This window comes from Falco peregrinus, chromosome 7 (genome assembly GCF_023634155.1).
Source record: "Falco peregrinus isolate bFalPer1 chromosome 7, bFalPer1.pri, whole genome shotgun sequence".
In the NCBI taxonomy this organism is placed as follows: domain Eukaryota; kingdom Metazoa; phylum Chordata; class Aves; order Falconiformes; family Falconidae; genus Falco; species Falco peregrinus.
Window position 1 is genome coordinate 13,994,330 of NC_073727.1, and position 22,388 is coordinate 14,016,717.

Genomic DNA, 22,388 nt, shown 5'->3' on the forward strand with positions numbered 1-22,388 from the left:
ACATCTCTGCCCAAACAGCTAGCTTGAATTTCAGCAGATGGAAAATGACACTGCCCCCAGGTCTCATCTCCCAGGTACCGCTATAACCAACATGAACATGCCCAAGACTCCTATTTACTGGCTTGACAGCAAGTAAGGCGTTTTTCTTAGGTATTGTTTTTTAAGTCAGCCTCACATATCCAAACTGTCAGAGAGTCTGTGCTGTGACAATACCAACAACAAACATCCAGGACACTTCAGCTTGTTCTGAGATGAGGCCACCACCAGCTGTCAGCCAGCAAAAACTAAATGAAAACCTGACATTAACCACAGCTGTTTTAATATTTTTATTATGCCAGTCTACTGCAGTTCAAGGCTTGTCAGTGTTCCCATTAGCAACACAGATTCTATGCATTTATGACTTGGCAGTAGAAGGTCAATACAGACTGTCTCTTGGCATAAAACACTCTCAACTGGGAAGTAACCACCCACTCTTTCTGTTGCAGACAACAGCACTAGTCATATACGTTTGAAGTTTTCATAATCTCAACTAAACACATATTTCACAACACAAAATTTGCCAAAATCATTACAGGTTAATATGCAAAAATGCATACAAATCTAACTCAACAGGTAAAAAAAGACTGGGGTGATCTTAAGGGGCTACTGTTTTAATTGCACCTGTCACAATTTAACGATTCCTCCGGGAAATTTATATGTAACATCTCAAAACCATTTAGGTACAGCAACATGTGAAACAAGACTTCTTCTCTATACACAGACAAAAAAAATCTAACACATTAAATTAATCTATAGCCTCATGATGCCTATTAAACACATAAGCAGGCAGTTCTGACCTACTTTTTAAGCAAGCAAGCAGCCTTCCCACCACCAGCTGCTTGCCTACACATCACTCCAGTGGGGACAGCAGGATCCTCCCCGCTTCCCTTGCCAGAAGCAAAGAGCATTAAAATCAGCAAGGCGCTGGAGATAAAGCAGGTCAGATCATCTAAAAGGACACTAGGAATAGATGATTGTATACATGAAGTCTATTCCTGAATTACAGGGCACAGAGAAGTTCATTATCCAGTAAACCTAAATCCTTAGCTAGATTCTTCAAACATAAAAATATTAAGACTTTAGCTGCCCACCTCCTTCTATTTAAGTCATACCCAAAACAATTATCATTAGACTTTTAACATTATTTCCACTGTAAACTATGAAACATCAGCTTATACCAAAGCAATCTGTGTTTCTGTTATTGGCTGAGTACATTTTAAACCAAGATCTCAAGCAGCAGAAAATGGTCTTGATCTCTGAAGAGGCTGAGATGAATACACAAAGGTAAATGTCTGAGCCTTCATATAGAATTATCTCATCTCTTTTCTTCCCCATCAGAGCAGCAATAACATACCCATGGACTGGTAAATGAAGTTTATTATTCATGTTTTACTGGGCAGAAAATAAGTCAGAATTGAACTTGTCATTTATTTCAGGGGAGAGGGAGGAACTGGAAGCTTGTGATACATCTACGGGCAATAGTTTTGTTTATACAAGTTTATCTTTTCCCCTCACAGCCTGCAAAACCCCATCACTGAAAAATAACACATACATATGTGTGTGACTGTATATAAACGCATAAAAATCTGTACAGCTACATACAAATGAGATTGACAGATTATGGTTGATTAAGTGCGTTGAAACATCACGGCTCCTGGAAAACAAAAATCTTCACATAGCCAACTATTTAAGCAGCCATTACCTCTCACATTTACAGTCTTAAGTTACAGCAACACAGGCAGGTACAGGGCAGCTTTAACAGCTCCAGCCTCTTAAATCTGAGATTTCCCACGTCCTTTCATTTTGCCAGTGTCTCCTCCTTGAATAGGAAACGTTTCCTCACCCTGAATGCAGGCACCCATAGAGGCAAAATATTTAATAAAGGCAAAGAGAGAAATATAAAAATGAATAATTTGCTATCTGCCCCATTCCTTTGCCATGAGCTAAAGAGACAGATCAAAGCTATTTTATGTACCAAAATAGCTGAGAAGCTCCTGAGCTCTTTCTCTGGAACATTCAGGAGGTCAGAGCAGGTTCCACCTCCCGACAAAAAATCTGAGCTGGGAGAGGTCACGAGATGCCCCTGACACCCAAGAGGATTGAAAGTTATTCTTAAAACCAGAAACAAATCACTTTAAAGATGAAAGTAGTTGCCATCTGACAAATGGACAAACTTGATAACCTTTGTTTTGCAAGACAAATTACCTCCTGGGCAGTTTAACATATGTCACCAGTTGTGGGGGGTTTGGCCTAATTTATGGCCAGTGTAGGTACTATTTAACAGTAAATCACTGGGTTTATTTTTTAAGTGCTGATCCACAATCAGGCTGAACCAACAGTAGGGTAGCATCACTCCTCATCTTTTCCTCTTCCAAAACTGAAGTTGCTTCATATTCTGACTTCTGTACACCCCATTCAGGGGCATTTCTGTTCAAGACTAAATTTAAAAAAAGTTTCCAGCTGACATGAGTCCCCAGCAATTTTCACATAAACTACAGGCACATACTGCTATGGGAGCAACTACTGCTGTAGTTCCTCAACACAGCACAACACTCACTCAAAGGCCATTATCAACTGAGCATGGCTTTGGAAATTTGCCTAAATGTTTCTTATAAGTTTTACACAGAGCTATCCATTTTACATCTAAAGTCTTTGCATGCTTCAAACATGAGAGTACAGAAAGCAAGGATGCAGAGCCCCTGGTAGATAAACTTCTTAGCCATCAAGCGATGCCAGAAAATATCTGCAGACTCCCTGTGCATAGCAGAGTTTCATAAATGGTTGGGTAAGTATTTTCATATGATTGAATTATTAATATTTGTGCCTGCTTCAGATTCAGATCACAATTTCTAACCTTTTCCCCTCAAGATTAAAATATAATTAGCTGCAGAAGTGACTCAAGCCAGGCTCACACTTCTCCCGTTTGCAGACAGAACCCCAGTGTTTCCTTCTATTAAATCACACCCACATCACATTACCCAGCATGAAGTTTAACAAGTTACCAATATTTTTCCATGTGTTATAATTATGCTAAATGTAGATCATATAATCATACTATCATACTGCCTCCCTGTAAGGAAGAAAGGCATAATCAGTCAGGCAAGGTATCACTTTATCACAATACATAACACATGGAATAAGCAGGATCCCTGGGAAGCGTAAAAAAAAAAAAAAAAAAAAATACTGAGTCACTTCAGACTTACAGACTAAAACTTGAGCCACTGAATAAATGTAATATTTGAAGGTGAAGAACAGGCAAACAATCAGACTTTCCTAAATAAGGAAAACTCACCTCTAAAGAGGGAATGTAGAAGCAGGCTTGGAATTCCAGATTTTTATACAGATTTTAATATATGTAAACAAAATTATACATACATATCTATAATTGCTTTTTATTGTGGAGAACCGGATACCTGTAAAGCTTATGCCAAACAAGTGTCAAAACAGATTCTGATCTGAGGTCTTGTTAATATTTCAAAAATACAAGGGACCTAAAAACACTGAATGTCTTGGCATCCTAAGAAGCTTTTGCTGATGTTAAAAAGACTCCTTCCATCTGTTTTCAAGAAGCACCAAAGCCCAGATGCAGAAAAGGACAGCAGTCAAATCACCAGGCCTACCAAGAGTGGAGCAAAGCATTCTATGTCAACAGGGGTAGCTAAAGGAAGCACAGATGTTTACATCAATGTTTCCCAACCATTTAATTAAGAAAAGAGGTTAGTCTTAAAATACTTCTAAAAATAATATCTAAATAATATTTTATCATGCTGCTACATTCACAGGCAGATAAGAACATCTTAAAATGTTAATTGCATTTCTTTTCTATTCTACTTGCTTATACATATGAAAATTTAATTATCTTTCTTGTAATTGTTTTACAGACTAGCAGTTAATGTCCTATCAACCACCAGTACAAAATAGTGCTTTAGATCAATGAAACCAAGAATCACAAGTAGCAGAGCACAAGACAGATCCAGCTCCTGCAGCACTGTGTTTTATCAGGTTTTCCCCACACAGAAGTCAGAAAGACACATTTCTCCCAGTTAAATGCCTCTACTACTGGTCCAGAGAAATCCATGACCTGTTAACCACTACAGTTCCACTCTGATGTTTAACTCAGAACATCCCTTATTCCTTCTTCCCATCATTCTGGCTTCTCATGTTTGCTGTCATACTCTGCTTCCTTCTTCCCTACATGCCTTTTCCAGGGCACCCATCTCTATTCCCTTTAAAACCTCCAGTGCCTCACTCATGGCCACCTCTGCACAAAGGTTACAGTGAGTTAAAACATTGCCACATCTACATCCCATCACAACACTTGCCTAAGACGCTAAATCAAATGACTAAGAAATGTGCCAAATAAGGGCTAAAAATCTAAGTCTCTAAACCTCTTTTGATCTTCACTAAGATTTTAAGATTCAGTTTTACCAAAGATTCACAAGTTATCGTTAACTGAAAATGCATCTTGCTTTCTGCTCCTGTTCTGTAAGCAGGTAGGTGACAGGGCAACTGACCATCTTCATCAGTTTCTAACAGTTTGAAATCTTATTATACCAAGTCCAAAGCTAATGAGCTCACATGCATACACAAAAATTATATTTTTAGGAAGTGAAAAGTATCCAGAAAGCTCAATAAGCCTAGAAACCACTTAACACATCTAACTTTGAGACCAGCTCACCGTATTAGATAGAACCCAAAGTTCAAGGAAGGAAAACATACATTTAAAAATAAATTTAATACTGAAAACACTACAGTACAGGACAGCTAATTTCCCCCCTCCAAAATGATGACCCATCCAAAAAGAAAAATTCTCAAGTGGCACAAATGTTACAAGATCACAGGCCAGATGAGTAAGCCCCACACTAGTTTAATTTTCAAGTTCACAAGTAGATTACTTCATTCAACCTCATAAAAATAAGGCAAAAGAACAGATTTAGTAGTAACTGTGTTGGGTGTACACGCATGTTGATTTATTAGACATATGGCAAACTACTAAAAATGTAGCACTGGAACACACGTCCAGAGCCTCCTAGTATGCAATAAATACTACATATTACAGTATCCAGATAACTGACCTTTGGGGTATTATTACATATGCTAATTACAGAGTACATATTTATGGCTGTATTTTAGACTTGTATATACAGTGAAGGTCTAAACTTAAAAGTAGGTTTTCTGCACCTCTGCAGTCAGGTATTGCTGCCCAAGACACTGGCAATACTTTGTGGAGTTCACCCATCTGATGGAACACACCCCGTTTACAAGCTTCCAGCCAGACAATGGTTACCTTTCTCCAGTGCTCAGAAAGGAAGTTATAAAACTATGCACAAATCAAGTGTAAAAACTAAATAAGGAAGGACTAAAGAGCAGACTGTTTCATGTGGTTAAAGGAATAACTACTTGTATATACCTGTTGCCCCTTCCAGGATAGCTTGTGCAGCAAACACCCAAACTGAGCAGCAGTGTGAGTATCCAGGAGTGTGCTGTTCCAACACAGAAACATCACAAGCTGACACGCCATTTAAAAAAGCAAAAGACACATGTACAATCAAGAAACTTGGATAATTTGAATCAGAGAGAATAATCAGCATGTTAAGCAGGTTTCACCCAAGTCATTAATCATGTTTTATCCTGCTGTCCTCAAGAACAGTAACTCCAATCCCCTTCCATACCAGTACTGCCACTGTGGCAAAAATTATGAGCTCTTTCCATTTCTCCCATGCACTTGGCAACACAGTATTTTAAGATACAGAAAATATGTTTCAAATGCTAAATATTAAAAGAAGCACCACTGTTTTCTTCATTCTGTGTTCACATCTGGCCACAAAAGAATTCACAACGCTACAGATTGTCATTCTTACAGTGAAACAACAGTTTTCAAATGTAAACTGAAACCTTCTTTACAGGTGGTATTTTTGGATCTAATAGTCCACCAAGATAAGTAACTCTATAGCTATATAACTTTCTCATGCCGTATCTTTCTAATCAGCATACCTATACTGCCTTGGAATAGGAAATAATTCACACAGCCCCAGGCAACACCGATAAGGCAACGAAATCTCAGTGTGGACATAGTGACAATAAGAAAAGACAAGCTGGCACACAGATGCCCACAAGTGGCTGTGCTCATTGCTGTCAGCAACAGGGTCTCTACGGTGCAAAGTCCAAGATCATCTTCAAACTCAAACCAACCTCAAGGCTCAGCTTTTCCCCTCTTCATGTCAGATAGTCAGAGTACAGAGGGGTCAAGGCCCAACTGATACAAACCCAAGTAGTCAATCCACTGATTCAACTGCAAAAGTCACAGAAATAAGAATAACCCATGTTGAGAACTGAATCCCAGCAAAAACTCTTATATGAATATATATCTATACATCAGTGCCACTGACTTTATCTGCTTATGTCTTCCACTGGTTTATTTAGTATCATTTTTAGAAACAATGGTTCCCCCATCATAAGCAAGGCTCAGGCAAGCCATTTATCCTGACATTCCAGTTGGAAGAAACCTGTTTCTTTGTTCATTCAAGCCAAAACAGTCGGCTAGTAGAGACCTGTCTCTCACCCCACAAGCACAGGAATCATTATCGCCATTTCCGCAAACCCCAGACACATGCCGATGGATGGGATTGGTGGGAGCAGCTCAGGCAAACCCACACGGCACCCCCTGACAACACACTGTTCAGTGGCACTACCTTCTTCATGAGCCAGAAGAAAAAAATCAGCAGAAACAATGGATGGTGCCATCACATCATCAACACGTCTTAAGAGCCCCAGCTTGAATGATCAGCTTCACTCCCCGCCAGGAGGCAAAAAGCCACCTTACACCCATGGTTTCTGTCTTATACTCAGCACTGAAAGCAAAATTACTTAATACAGCTTTCAATCTTGCACGTTAACTTTGTTTCTGAAAAACAAGAACTGTCAGCTTCAACACAAGCATCTCCTCCTTACTGACAGGGCTGCATACCTCTCCCTGGGAAGTCAACACCACCTCCAAGCCCCTCGGTCTCACCTCCCTACACTACTCACTACGACGACAGTTTCCTCAAAAGAAAAAAAGCAAATGAAAAAGCCATATAAATCGAAATACCATTTGACTGATAGGACCGATGAAGTACTGCATAGCTAATTTCCCCAAGCCTTATTTGCATGCAAACAATTTGGACAGAACACCTTGAAGAAGAGCAAACCTCAAAATTCGGGAAACAGATACGTGTTTTATTCCATTCCATAAAGACACCCCGATTACTTCAACTTAGATGCACAATACTTATCCTATACACATTGTTTAAAAGCTTACAGTTAATCTGCTTTTTTTTAATTAATGTTACTACACTATTTAATTGTGCCTTGCCCAGGTTAGAATTAAGAACAACTCAGGAAAGAGTAACACTGTCTTGCTCATGAACCTTCCCAACTCCATGATTCCTGTTTAAAGTTCTGGGAGAGGTCAATTCTCTGTTTTTGAAAAGGAACTGTGGCAGAGGCTATGCTTGAAGGAGTTTTCAGCTAAAACTTCTCCCACCAGTTCACAGCACACTCGGTCCTTAATAGCATCCCACCAGCAAGAATGCAGGAAGAAGGCAGCAAAGACCCAGCCTTAAGAAGGCAGGTCAGCTATGCCAATACTATGACGTTTTCATTCAGGGAGGCTTAAGCGTGAAGCAAAGGGGGTTGGGGTTTGTTCTTTTTAAATGGACAAACACATAGACCAGGAAGCTGAACAAGGACATAACCCCTAAAAACAAATCACCCTTTTAAAAAGAAATTCTTCATGCAAGCACCATAGGTGTCTGCAGTTCCTAAGCTTCGCTGTACACTGCAGAAGATAAGCTAAGGCAGATAAGCTAAATCATACCAAAGTAATTTTATTACACAAACACCTCTAAGGCCAAGAATTTACACTTATATATTAAATCAAAACTAAAAATTATATTACAATCACAACTTTTAATTTGTGCTGCTGTTCATGTTCATTACTCCAAAACACAAAGTCTGTTTACAATATCTGATGTTAAGAACATATGGAAAACAAAGCAAGCTTACCGCTTCCAAGGACATACTTGTTTGAACACACCCAGTGTTGCAGGCTTTTTTATTTAGGGGGAGGAAGAAAAATGTCACAGCGAGCAAAGTTCATGTTAACCTGAAAAGGATCCAGGCTCAGCGCTAAAGCAAAGCAGGAGCAGGCGCACACACCTGAGCAGGCAAAAAGTCTCTAAACCAGCTCTATCACAGACACATCCTTTGCTGAGCGGACAGTTGAAGTGGTGCATATCCCAAACGTGCTTGTAAAAGTGACCAGCTTGCTCACCACAATACCCCCAAAACCTACCAGCAAACCTTTCTACCTTAACTGATGAAAGCTACTAATTAATCTATCTGCTGCTCCTCCCTCATTCAAGTTACTGCCTTGAGCTTATGATCGAACTGGTTTTACTACCACGAAAAGCCGTATTACTCACAGTATAGCTAGTCACAAAACTAAGATAGCAATAAATCACATAAAACAAGGAACTTCACTTCTTAAAAACCTTCTCAGCTACACACAGACAAAAAAAATACACAAACTTCAAAATGAGCAGAAGGAAGAACAGCAAATCATCACTTCCGGCTTATCAACACAACTGGTTGGAGAGTGAACAGAGCTACTCAAAATAAACAAACAACAAAATACAAACAAACAAAAAAAATCTGAACCTAAAACCAAAAAGCCTTCCACATCCCACATACCTTAACATCTCCACAAACCTCACACGTTCAGTCTAACAGTGTTACTGCACTGCTCTAACCCATACTGGAGACGAACATCTGTATGCGTATTTTAAACTGTGATGAACTCTAGGAAGGAAAAGCCACTCTCAAAGAAAACAACAAATGTCTGCTAGATTTCCACTGCTAATTCTTTTCAGGAATGTATAAAGTTGTTTATTTTGAATCGCCCATACAGGAAGAGGGAGAAAAATGGCTACAACTATGTAAGGGACAAGAACTCCTAATTCAAATATTTCACCCCCACTAAAAGTGTATACACACACAGTTTCAAACAGCAATTTCAAACCAGTTTTTGTTAAAAAAATTAGAAATTCACACACTCCAAAATCCAGCACTGCAATACAGGCATAAAATCTTAAAAGAGGGCTAGTATTAAAAAGTGAATTAATAGAAAGTACCTTCAAAAGTGGGTACTGTAATTGCTTGTACTTTTGTGTGTGTGTGTTTTTACTTACTTGTTTTCAACTATACAGTCACTGCAAGCTTCATTACCCTTGAGCTCTGGTTTCAGGACCGCTTTGGACATCCTACCCCATGACTTCCCTCCCAGCATTTACAACACCTCCTGCTCTCCATCCAACACTGTCACACTGTCACACTAGTATCTCAGGATATTTTGGGAGGCTCTATGGCGTTCCCTTTAGAGGTCCACCTGTTCTCCTTCTTTCAATGCAAAACAAAGCAAGCAGAAGTCAGCACCAAGAAATGTACCTTTTGGGACAGACCATCTCAAACTGCTACTTAACTCATTAAGTGATGAGCTTGCAGAAAATGCCCAGGTCCCAGCTGGCACTAAGTACCACCAAGCTCTGATCTTTCTTCAGTCTCACACTGTCAACAAGCAAAAAGTTTAGGTAGAAGCCAAAAAAAAAAACAATCAAAAAACTACCAGCAGATCTTATAAGGTACCAAGCATCAGCATCACATCATACTGATATGATTAATTTATAACTAACCCTACTCCACAGGAAGCTTCCATACATTCCCTTCTGTATGCAAGTATTTCGAAGTCATATAGTGCTTAGCTCACCTAATTATCTGTACAACTAATTAACACATTCGAAAACATAATGCCAGCTTCTGTTGCTGCACTTCTGACAGCAAAGGCCCAATCGCTACTACTACACAAAACAAACCCACTACCACTACATAACACTATTTTGCAATGTTTAGAAGACTTGAGGCAAATAAAAGAAGATATCTTTTTGGTTATATTTCCTGCACAACTTTAACTACTCAAAATTAAGTTGATAGCACTTGGTCATACTTCAAACGGAAAAGACACATGTGTCAAAGCATGCAAAAGTCAAAGTATGAGGAGTGGTGTAAAATGTCAGTAAATCCTGTGTATTAGTGGAGCCCAGGAGGAGGAGGGCACATAAGGGGACTGATCTGCTTTAGCAGGGATGATACAGTCTGAATATGTGGCATCCAACACATCCAGGCGGCATGCAGTAATAATCCTCCTGTTGGTATTTTGGTTATCCCTCACACAGGCAAGAAGCAGCCGCATGTTGCCTGACAGCCAAGGACAGTTTGCAGCTGCCACCAAGGCAACAAGCTCTTTTCCTGCCCTCAGACAGGATGAAGAAGAGACAAACCAATAAAATGAGCAAAACCCAAAGCAGCTGGCATTATTCCACTCCTCACCTCCCCTCCAAAAAAATTCTCCTACAGTTGCCTGTGAAAATGAAAGGCTTCTTTTAAAAACTCAATTATCTTCTCTAAAAGCATCTAACATTTGAAAAAGAAAACGTCTGTCTTCACGTAATCTGTCATACATTTATTATCCTTTTAAGTACTTCATATACGAAGAGTCTAGGCAATTTTAGTGAATAACACATGCACCTTCAGCTTCAAATGCTAATCTTTTTCAGTTTGGCACAGACTATAATTTACCATCCAAATTCTGCATGGAAAGGTTATACCCTGACTTCAGTTCAATTCTTAGCAAACCAGCATATGTATCAGGAAAGAAAAACAACCAAACTTATCCACATGAGTTCAGGCCAGATCCCCATGTAATGCATGGAATTACACTCATAACAGAAGAATAAGAAGATCCTCTCATGAAGAAATAAATATTCAAGTCTGGTCCCAGAATTTTGCATCCAAATGCGTAAAACTTGGTGCAACCCTTGGTCCTGCCCACAGTTACATGCTCTCTCTGGTCACATGCCGACTGTCCTGACCTGGGAGATCCACCTCATACACCCAAGGTCCACCCAGTCCTCCCAGCTTAGCATCCTTCCAACTGTTTTTCCCCACTGCATCTTTCAGACCTTCAGCCTCCTTTCCCTTTTGTGTGGGTCACGAGAAGTAGCAGTATTTGTCCCTCTTCAGCATCCTCCTTGTCATTACCCCACCTAATCAACTTGCTACACTTCTCTACTCTCAACCCTACGCCACCTTACAGGAGCCCATTACTATAAAAAGCTTAGAGGACATGGAGGCCACCACCACCTGGTAGTGGTGAGCTACTGCACAAGGCAGCAAATGAGTAAATCCATTTCTCAAGGGACTTGCCCTGTTCACAGGGCCAAAGTATAACCCTGCTTCAGCTTCTGCCCACCTCCCTCCTGCAGTTCACCCACACCTTGCAAGTGTTAACATTGCACCAGGCCAAGCTGGAGCATGTAAGTTTAGTTGCTGAGGCTTAGTATTTGCAGCAGTCCGGTCATAGTAGCACTAACAACCTACTGCAGCAGCAAATGAGAACAGTTTGGAGAGGGAGGCTGAAAACCCCCACTTCTCTGCAACAGCTTTCCCAGACATAGCTTCTCAAATTATCACTACCTGTAAACTAACTTTTAAGAAATGACAATCAAATCGGTCATGAAGAAAACCATGACTTTCACTTCCCTAACAATGTTTTCCCATCATCTCATCACTGCATGACAGTCTTCCAGTCTATGCACGCCATCTTCAAGAGCAAAAGTTCCCAAGATCAGCCTCCTAACCACACTCAACTCCAGCACCAAGGCAGCAAGCTATCCTGTTGTCATGAAACCAAAGACGTAGTCTTCTTTCACACAACTCCCTTTCCACTTCTCAAAAGCCCCACACCTTCTAGAAAACTGACTGTCCCCTGTAATTCAGGAATCCAACCATGCCACACACATACTGAAAAGCTGTATAGTTAAAAATACCTGGAGCTGAGATGCATAAAGATTTTTCAGAATGAAAACAATTTAAACCAAAGTTTATAAAAGCCACAGCTGCAGAAGGGCAAGAAAACATCTGACCAAGTTTAGTACTTAACATAGAAACTAGCCACATCTGGCCCCTCTCCGCTGTTCAGCAGAAAGGCAGGAAAGGCAGTTTTGATGACGCAAGAACCAGAGATGAGCCGTGTCTGAACCTTTCTTTCTATATGGCACTTGAGCACCAATTATCATCACCACCATCAACACAGTCATCATCAAAAAAACACTTAAACTGCTGTTTATACAGGACCCAAACCAGATTCTGAACTAAAATACAAACAACTTAAAAATATTAGACAAGCGAGAGGCATTCGTACAAACTTTTCCTTGGTAAAATACTCTAAGAACAAATGGATTATTCGCATAAGTTTTAAAAGGTAGATACTTAAATCCCTCCGCAGTAAATCAAAAATAAGTAATCTTGCTTTTTCAGTAAGACGAACAAAAAAATTATCAAATGTAATTAAGCTAGTGTAAAGAAGTGTTTATAGCACTGGACAAATTTCCCCGTAGGTTTAGCAATGTGAAAATATCACAGTAAGATACATTAGATAATTCTGTTTCGCAAATGATTAATTTCGCTTGAAAAGAGACAGGAATATATAAATTCTCTTTGATTATAATTTACGGAAGTCACACTAAGCAATCCCTGGAAGTTACTAAAAAGGCTAGAAAGCATAAAGCAGCAAAGCATAACATCTCCATAAAATCTGCGTAGTTTACATGATAAAGTATCTGCAGCTCAGATGACTCAGACTCTGAATTTCAGAAGTTACACATGGAATAGCACACCTAGCTGCTTTGCAGATTTCTTCATTTTAACTAATAAATAGGTTCATACTTGATATTAGTCAGAAAATAGGAAAAATGTGGAAGGTGCAAACAAGAACTTCAATTTAAATTAGGACACAAACAAAATAAACATGGAAGGTTAAATAAAAGGTTTGAGAAGCAGCATCTCACAACAACAGACAACCACCACAAGTCAGTCATTCAGCACTGAGCGAGACAGAGATCCCAGAGAAGAGGATCATTTTATAGAAAGATGATGACTAACCCAAAGACATGACAGCACTGCACCCAGTGGAACACTTACCATACACCTGGAAGGTTTCAGTTACTTGCTGCTGACTAATGCAGATCCTGGTCAGGAAACCAAACAAGCTGATAGTCAACCTGAGTGCACAGTTACCTTTCAGCTGGACATGTTCCCTGCCCTGTCCCTTTGCATGGTCACAAAAAAAGGCAGAGCCAGCAGTGGAAACTCCAGGGTAGAGCAGAATAGCTCCTTCAAACAAAGCAGCTTAAATCCAGGCTGAAGCACCCACACAACCACAGCTTAAGGATGTAGTTTTTCATTATAGCTGAGCTGCAGCCCCACTTTCCCAATTCCCTCATGACTTGATGTCTTCTGTAGGGGCAGGTTTGGGGTTTTTTTATGGTTTTAGTGAGGTGAATTGATTAAAAAACTAAAGCAGGTAACCATGGCTACAGACAACTGTTAGTGCACTCCAGCAGTAGGAGGGAGACAGCACATACAGCACAAGGGTACAGACCAAAAGAAATGCTTAAGTGAGTAAGAACAGGCAGCAGAACTTAAACAAAAAAGGCCTTCAAGAACACCATAAAAAAGATGTAATCATCTAAAAGGTCTTCCAGTTCAAAAAAACCCATCTTGTTACAAATACAACTGATACGTATTATAACCATTTCACTAATAACTAGCCTGCTGTATAATCACAGTAAAACAAAGTCAGCGCAGAAAACTCACCTTCACAAAATTGTCAGGGAACATGCCCCTTCTGCCATTTAGCTCCCCTTCTAACCATCCTTCTTCTTCCAGTTTTTTCACATTCCTGATGATCTCCCCAACTCGAATCGTTAACTCATCATCATGTACTGCATCATAATCATATTCCACAATATAGTCCACTAAAAAAAAAAAAAAAAAAAAAAGAGAAACACACCACAGTGAATGCAAATCAGATGTGGAAACACAACTTGAAAGCCATGCACACACAAAAAAGGCAGACCCAACGACAAATGCTAAGAACAAGCATTTCCCTTACAGCAATGCTCATTTGTGAGCTGTAGTGCTCCCAACCATCTTGGGGAGAGGGAAAAAACTGGACAGTCACCTATTAAAGTAAATTTAGGAATATGACACCAGGTCATATTTTGGTGGTGGTAGGTAGGTTTTTGTGTATGTGTGGTGGAAAGGATTGCAGGCAGTGGGTCCCCCTGGCCCCGCAAAGTCCCAACTGAAGATTTACCAACCATGAATCAGTGCTCACAGGGCAAGAGTTTCTTACTCAATACATATTTAGGGCCAAGGAGGGAGAAAGGCTCGAATTGTGCATGTGCAGCATGCACATGCAATGCTTTGCTAATTCACATACTTGCATCTGCTATTTTACCTGCAAAAAATTGATTGCGGCACACAAATATTTTCATAGGTTTCATGCAAGAAATGTAATATAGCCAGAAGGTGTACAATTAACAATATCATACAAATAAAATTCCCAGACATGAAAAAGACACAATCCTTCAGATTCATCTGGGTTTACTTGAAGAAGCAGCAGCAAGCAAGTTTTAATTTTGATATAAATAAGTTTACCCAGAGGAGTATAGCAATGTATTTACATACTTGTCCATCTGTTGCACAAGATCCACTAGAGTTGCTTACTGAGAGCTTAAGGCCTGTTTGGCAATAAAGGCCGATTTGTTCATCAGGAAATTCTGTTTATGCCAGAAATTTCCACAAACCTGCAGCAATCAAATAATCTTCCCTCTCACTCAAATCCAGTCAGGATACTCAGGCACTACCAAATGTAACACTGCTCTCACACCTTCTCTTCTGCGGATCACAACAGACACATGCAAAGGCGAGAGTACAACAGGGTTAAAAGACAGAAATCCTGAATGGCTGTGAAAGTGGTTTTTTCCCCCAGGTCATTCTTTATTCTATCAGTACGTAATAATATTGAACAATTAATTCACAAATTAAGGAATCAAATGGAAGAAAGTATTTCCTGGTAATGAACTTATTAAATCAATATAGAATTCTGATCTGTGGACAGTTTTGATCAGAAGTGCTGCTGCACGCATGTTGTAACGCATCTTTATCCCTCTGCTGCCTAGAGATTAAATCAGAAAACCTTTGGTAAAAAACAGAACTACATGATTTTCAGAATATACCCATTAACAAAGGAACCAGTCGAATATAAATATGAAGATTTAGTTTTGCTTTTTTTACTTTAAGAAAGAAAATTTGTTTTCTTCATTATGAACAGAAGTCATCAATAGAGTTGTCTGCTCATGATACACACACTACAACTCTTAACACACTTTTCATACTGTATACATTTATTTTTTGTCAAACGTATTCTCTAAGCTTGCTTTAAAGTATCCTATTTCCAGACTACTGCCTGCAGCCACCATAGCAATTTTGTCTTGCTTCAGCACTGAATTGTCTTTTGAGTGGATGACATGAAATATTGCCCAACAGATAGGAAATTCTGGCAGCCACAGAACATAAAAACAACAGCCATTCATCACCTACAGCCTGGAAATGAAAATGTCATCTTCCACCCAACTCAACCATGCTGGAAACCTACAAATGCATAAAAATGTAAGAAATATCGATGTTACATATTTCTCTCATGATAAACTCTGTTTTTAAGCACATTAGCAGATATTATATTTCAATATACGCACTATAGGACAGTTTTATGAAGTTAAACATGGAAAATGGATCAGAACACTGTATCAGTCATAGTAAATGCTTCCAGCATTGCAGAATATGACTGCAACTGCCAAACACCTGGTCCTTTTTCCACAGAAGTAGTAGGCAATCATACTCACATTATGTCAACATAACAATTATTTTGAAAGCTTCTTTATTTCCTTGGGGGAACATTTCCATATTTGTGCTTGAAATGCACAGCACAGCACATTCATTTTGGTAACCTTTCCAGACTGTAAAACATGGACTCTGTCATGGCAACAACCAAAAGGAGGATCTCAAGAACCTCCTAGTCGTCATCCATGTGTCTCTGTTCCAAAGACAAATAGCAATGTACGAACATCAGCTTTTTATGTTTGACATTTAGGTGCTGAATTTCCTTCTGTATTTGTCAGCAATATTCAATTTCACCCTCACTCCCAAGGATACATACACAGAACAGATCCAAACTGTGCTGTCTCACCTGTAAAGCTAGAGGAGTCACGTGATGACACAGAAACAGGAGGACGCTACACACCTCATTACTATGTGGTCCTCAACAGGAACACTTACCACTTTTCCTTTTCAACATTAGCAAGTAGCCTAGATGAACCAATCGGGTAATCTGGATGGCAGTGTGATGGGCAAGAAACTATTCTACTACCAGAACAGTCCAGACTAAATAAGCCTCTGAAAGGTTTTCAAGTATATTTACCCAAGCAAAACTAGTGTCCAGTGATGACAGAAGATGTTTTTAAGGAATCACAACTCCTTATAATAACAGTAATTAAGACTCATGTCAGTCCATGGATTATACTTAATGCCTGAAGTAGTTCTGAATGCTTCTGGAAGATTCTCAAGTTCTCACTTAAAAGCTTTACTGAAGAACAGATATGATACTAAAATCAGTCAGCAGTTAAGTTGGACTGCAGTAATACGAGCTGGTCAAAAGAGTCAGAAACTAGTCCCAACTGGTAGAAGGTGCATCAGAACATCACAAAAACACAAACTATCAAAACCATCTATCTTGCCTCCCCTCTGCTTTTTACACAGCTTTCTCAATTTCAAACCCAACTCAAATCAATTTTAGCTTAAAAATCCGTAATGACCGAGTGTTGGAAGAAAAAGTCTTCTTGAGCTTCAGCACAAACACTGTGAGGTTAACTATGCTTTTCTTGCACATCCAGCAGGACCAAAGTTCACCCAAGAGGGAAACAACATTTTTTCTGAGTTTTCACAGGCAGCATGGGCCATCACAAACCACCTCCTACACTGTGTGCAAAGAAGCTGTCTTTATCCTAGATCTCTAACCAATAAGTAGCAAACTAGGGGTTTTATTTGAATTCTTGCCAAAACAAGACAGCACCTGGCACATGCTTCCAACCAAGGAAAGAGGGAAACAAACAAAAAAATGACAAGCCAAATCAGTCAGGTTGATTAGGGTATTACAGAAAATAAATTTTAACAGACTGAGAATTGACAGAATAGATCTAAAAACATAGGACTATGTTTACTGCCCTGGTAGCAGTCAAGGGGCTGGAAACTGTTCAATGAAGTGTCAGAGGCAGATGAGTCGGTGCCAAGAGCACTGGGGTGACAATAGTGGGAATCAGCAAAGATGTATGAAGAGGAAATTATGCCTGACCAACCTGACAGCCTTTCACAATGAAATTGCTCTCCCATCATGCCGTGAAGTACTAAGGTACACCGTCTCCCATAACATCCTCATACACAAACGGATGGAGTACAGGCCAGATGAGTATAAAGTGAAGTGGACTGAAAACCGTCCAAAATGCCAGGCTCGAAAGGTTGTATCAATGACAACTGCTGGAGGAGAATCACCAGTGGTGTGCCCCAGGAATCAATGCTCAGTTGTTCCAATATCTTTATTAATGACCTGGAACTGAATGCACCCTTAGCAATCTGCAGATGATGCAAAACTACGAGGAGTGGCTTACAGACCACACTGATGTGCTGCTATTCAGAGCGACCTCAACAGGCTGAGGGAATGGACCAACAGGAACCTCATGAAGTTCAAAGGCAAATGCCAAGCCCTGCCCCTGGGGAGGAACAAACCCCTGTACCAGTACAGGCTGTAGCCTGCTTGGTTGGAAAGCAGCTTGGCAGAGTAGGACGTGGTGGACACTAAATTCACAAGAGCCAGCAAAGTACCCTTGCAGCAAAAGGCGGCTAACAGCATCCTGGGCTGCATTAGGAGTACTGCCATCAGGTCAAGGGAGGTGATCCTCCCCCTCTGCTGAGCACTGGTGAGACCCATCTGGAGTGCTGGGCCCTGTTCTGGGCTCCCCGGTACAAGACAGACACGAACATACTGGAGAGCCCAGCCAAGGGCCACAAAGATAACTGGTATGTTCATATGTACCTTCATATGAGCAAAGGCTGAAAGAGCTGGGAGAAGGCTGGAGGAGACCTTATTGATGCGTGCATGCAGAAGATCAAGCAGTGCCCAACGAAAGCACGAGGCAGCAGGCACAAACTGAAACAGAACAAATTCTTCTTCAACATATATATATATATGCATGTACATATACACACACACTGCAAGACGGATCAAACAATGGAACAGTTTGTTCTGAGTGGCTGTGCAGTCTCCTTAAAGATGCCCAAAAAACAACTGGACACTGCCATTCCATTTTAGTCGTAATTGAATTTTTGAAATTTGTTAGTGATAATCCAAGAATACCTCTGTTCTGCATCAGTAATGAGATACAAAGAGCTGTCTTCAGTTAACAGTTGGACTAGATGATCTTGAAGACCCTTCCCAACCTAAACGATTCTACGGTGCTGAGCAACCTGCTGTAGCTGACCCTGCTCTCAGCATGCGGGCTGGACTAGATGATCTCCAAAGGTGCCTTCCAGCCTCAGCCATCCTGTGACTGACTTGAGCCAAAAAGATATACCTTAGGTGGCCACTTTCTGTCATCCAGCCATGACAGCCTTCCAACATAGCCAACTTCCTAGACAGTGCTTTTTGAAGGTTATGACCAATTTTCAGGGGCAGGGGATCAATTAAATCAAAGCGCTTAGTAAAAAAATATTGACAGGACATCCTTGGGGGAAAGGTGATTATAGCAGACTTTATGAGAGTGGTCTATTCAGCTCTTGGTTTCAAGTAAGATGACAATCTGACTAATGAAACAATGAAACGGGCCAAACATGTCAAAGCTAGTCAGCGTCATCAACTACAGACTACGTTGCTCCCTGTATCAAAGACGAAAGTGTCCTCTCTAACACTGCCTCTTTGACAGAATTGCTCATGCTGTTAGCCAACATAGCAATGCTGCCTGCACAAGGCATTCAGTCACTGCTGGCACAGGTGGACTCTCCACTTCTCCAAAACTTATGCATCCCAGTGCCAAAGCAGAAGGCAAGCCTCCCGATAAGCATGGCTGCATAACATCCATCTTCACTGATTTTAAACAAAGGAAGTCTTCAACTACCCAGATTCTCTCTGAGGTTCGCTATTATAGGTAACTAGGGCCCTCTGGGAGCCCTATAAAAAAAAAAGCGTCCAAAACAAACAAAATCCAAAAATAAATGAAGGAAAATAATGGAAAACGCACTGAAATCCTAGCATGACTGTCTTCAACAGAAATAACCAAGTGTCAGACATTTGTCCAGCAAAGAGCAAAATTCCACATTCTTAGTACTTTAAGACATTACAGTATTGTCAGAATCCAGTGTCCTTTCTGTAGTAGCCAGGAAAAGACACAAAGCAGATATAAAATAAATCCCATTAAAAACACATGTAATAGCTTATAAAATGAAAAAAAACCCACCAAACAAACAAACAAAACCACCAAACACATTTGTGGATAACTGAAATCCTTGCATATAACTTCCAAGCTATTCAGGAAGCCTTGCTGAAACTTGCTGCAGACCTGGAGGGACAGAGTCCAACATCGAGCAGCACGAAGAATTTGGGTTGCATGTCATGCCCTGTAAAGGTCTCTTCAGGCAGGTTTTAGGTCAGTTCAGATTCAGTCATTTATTGGAACAGGAACCCTGGAAAGTTGTGTAGTCTCCAGATTTATCGTGCCAGCAGAACTGCAGTTACACTAGAAACTGAGATTTTGCTTTTCCAATTTATAACAACAGACAGTTGCTAGATGCCTAAACCAAACTTTACTAGTAGTTATTTCCACTTGTACATCACAAAAAAAACCACCAAAATTTAGTCACCTATAAAACCAAGTTAACATTTATGTTATTATTTATGAATACACATACACAGAGTAACAAAGGCATTTATTTTTATAGCAGACAGCAAGCTTACACTAGAGACAAAAGACGACAGAAGACACAATCTTATCCTTTTAGCTATGATACTTTTCTTCACAATTATCTCAAAACCGGGTGTTAGACTGAAGTAGAAAGCTTCTCCCAATTGCTCTCCCACAGAAACATTCCTACAATGTTAGATACAAGAGTTCCAGCTGTTTTAATAGCAATACCACAGTTTATCTTTGGCCACTGAAAATAGACCTTAACACTGAAAAAGTAGTTCAGATGTTTAAATGCTGAACAATGAAAACACGTCCCTAAGTTCTAAATGTAAGTAGTGGTTATAAGAATTATCTTTTTTCTGCTTCAACACCACAAAATTCCCTGTTACCCTGACTTGAGTCACTGATGACAACTCATATGCTCAGCTAAAGAGACCCGGTGGACTGCCCATTGCCCTTAAAATTCTAGCCCCTGCTTCAAAAACTGTATGAGGTTTGTCCTACGAAGCTTTCCTGGTAAGACATACACACAAGGTGAGCATCAGGGTTTGGCAACCAAAGACAAATCCCTCCTAGTCAAGAGCCTCCACTTCTTTGCAGCCAGACTCCTTCTGCGCTCTGCATCTGCTCTCATGACTCGCTCTCCTGTTTACACAATGAACCACCATGACCATAATAATCAGTTCCCCAAAGATCTAAGTATTCTTTTGGGGTACAGATGTGGGTTTGGTCTTCCTCACACTGAGTAAGGAAGTATCTCACATTTCCCACTACTGGGGAAACCAATCCGACCACCGGTCTTGTGCAAAAAGATACTTCCCTTCCTTTCACGTTCCAATAGTCATCAGCATGAGAAGCAGCCTAGGGACTGAATCGGGAACAGATGGAAACATACAGGATTTCCTACTTTCCTTCTCATGGTGCCAAACACAGCTATATCATCAATGGAAACTGGGAAACCTGCAAAGCTGTACTTCCAAGACATCTTAACCCAAGGGTGCTGTGAACCCATCTTCTCTTCTGTTTGCATTCACATGGTCCCTCCTCCCTGCTCTGCACCTGGAACTAGTGTTTATTTATACTGCTGGTGAATCAGGCAAGGAAAACAGCCTGAGAAAAAACTATGAAGTGCCAACTACCTTCAAGTTTATCTCCCTAAGATGGCTCACAGCAGGGCCAGACGCGCAGGACTGAGTCAAATCCAACATCTACACGATTGTTACAGTCCAGATCAGGAGCATGCTTCTTGGTGAAGCTCCCCAAACCATCCTCATTTAACGTGCTTCAGTTCAGTGTGGACCAGCAGTCTCACAGCAAGTAATCTGGATTTCTTTTCACTGAAACTAAATCAAAGATATACAGCCAAACAACACCCTTAATGCATGCTAATCTTTAACAGGCATTAAATCCATGGGATGAGACTAGGACCATGATGATATAAAAACATCCAAAACATGCAGTATGAATGTCAGATGCCTAACACCAGCAGTTTCCCACTACGGATCCAATCACATTGCCCCTCACTACATGCTGCTTTGCACATAGACAAAACCTGCCACAAAACCACATCCTAACACAACGCATAAACAACATGAGGCCGCTGGATTCATGTCAACACTGTTGGTAGGGATGCAGTTCCAAGCTATTAAGAAGCTGGACAAGGAAAGAGTATTTAACTAATGGAGACCATGTAGTCTACACGTGTAGTATTTTACAGCAGAGTTCACCACAGCCTTCAATAAGTCAACGGTTTCAAAGTGACACTATACAGAACAGCAGACACTTAACCAAGCTGAGCCACGCAGAGCCATCACACTCATGCTCCATGTGGAGGACTTGCAAAACAGTTGCATAACGAGGGCTTCTGAAAGCATCAAGCATCACAAGATGTTCTGCCTTCACAGTAGCTCAAAAGGAGGTCAGACACCTCCTGCATGGCCTCAGAAACAACAGTGACACACGGCAGAGCCCTTTCTACCTGTGCCTGCTCCCATGTGAGCCATACCAGTCATGCCAGCTCCAATCCTAATAAACACCCCTGTACCACAGCAGCCACACTGCTTCCTGCTCCTGCAGCTTTTATTTCCTATATGCCAGCCAAGCGAACTTCTGTTGCCACAAGGAAGGGATGTGGCTGAGGAGTTTACTCGGCAGTTTAAGATACTGCTGATCTCATATATTCAAATATTGACTTAAAGACTTGTTTTCAGCAAAGTGCCCTGCGCCATCAAGATTCTTTCATTAGTTTAGAATAAAACAACATAATGCCAATGAAACTGAAAGATTTTCACGCCATTTTATGTACTTTCTCTTTTAAGCATATGCAGTTAACTCCCACTTTGCTATATGCTCATTATTCCAAAGACAGAGAACCTAAGTCTGTAGAATGTATTAGCT

At 40.4% G+C, this 22,388-nt stretch overlaps 1 protein-coding gene across 1 annotated transcript in view; it reads right to left on the reverse strand.

Moving 5' to 3' along the window:
* The window catches only part of CD2AP (CD2 associated protein), an 89,624-nt gene that overhangs the window by 52,398 nt on the left and 14,838 nt on the right, over positions 1-22,388 (reverse strand). The window contains exon 2 of the mRNA XM_055810753.1: positions 13,792-13,952. Within this exon, the coding sequence (XP_055666728.1) occupies positions 13,792-13,952 (161 nt within the window). The remainder of the gene's footprint in view (positions 1-13,791; positions 13,953-22,388) is intronic.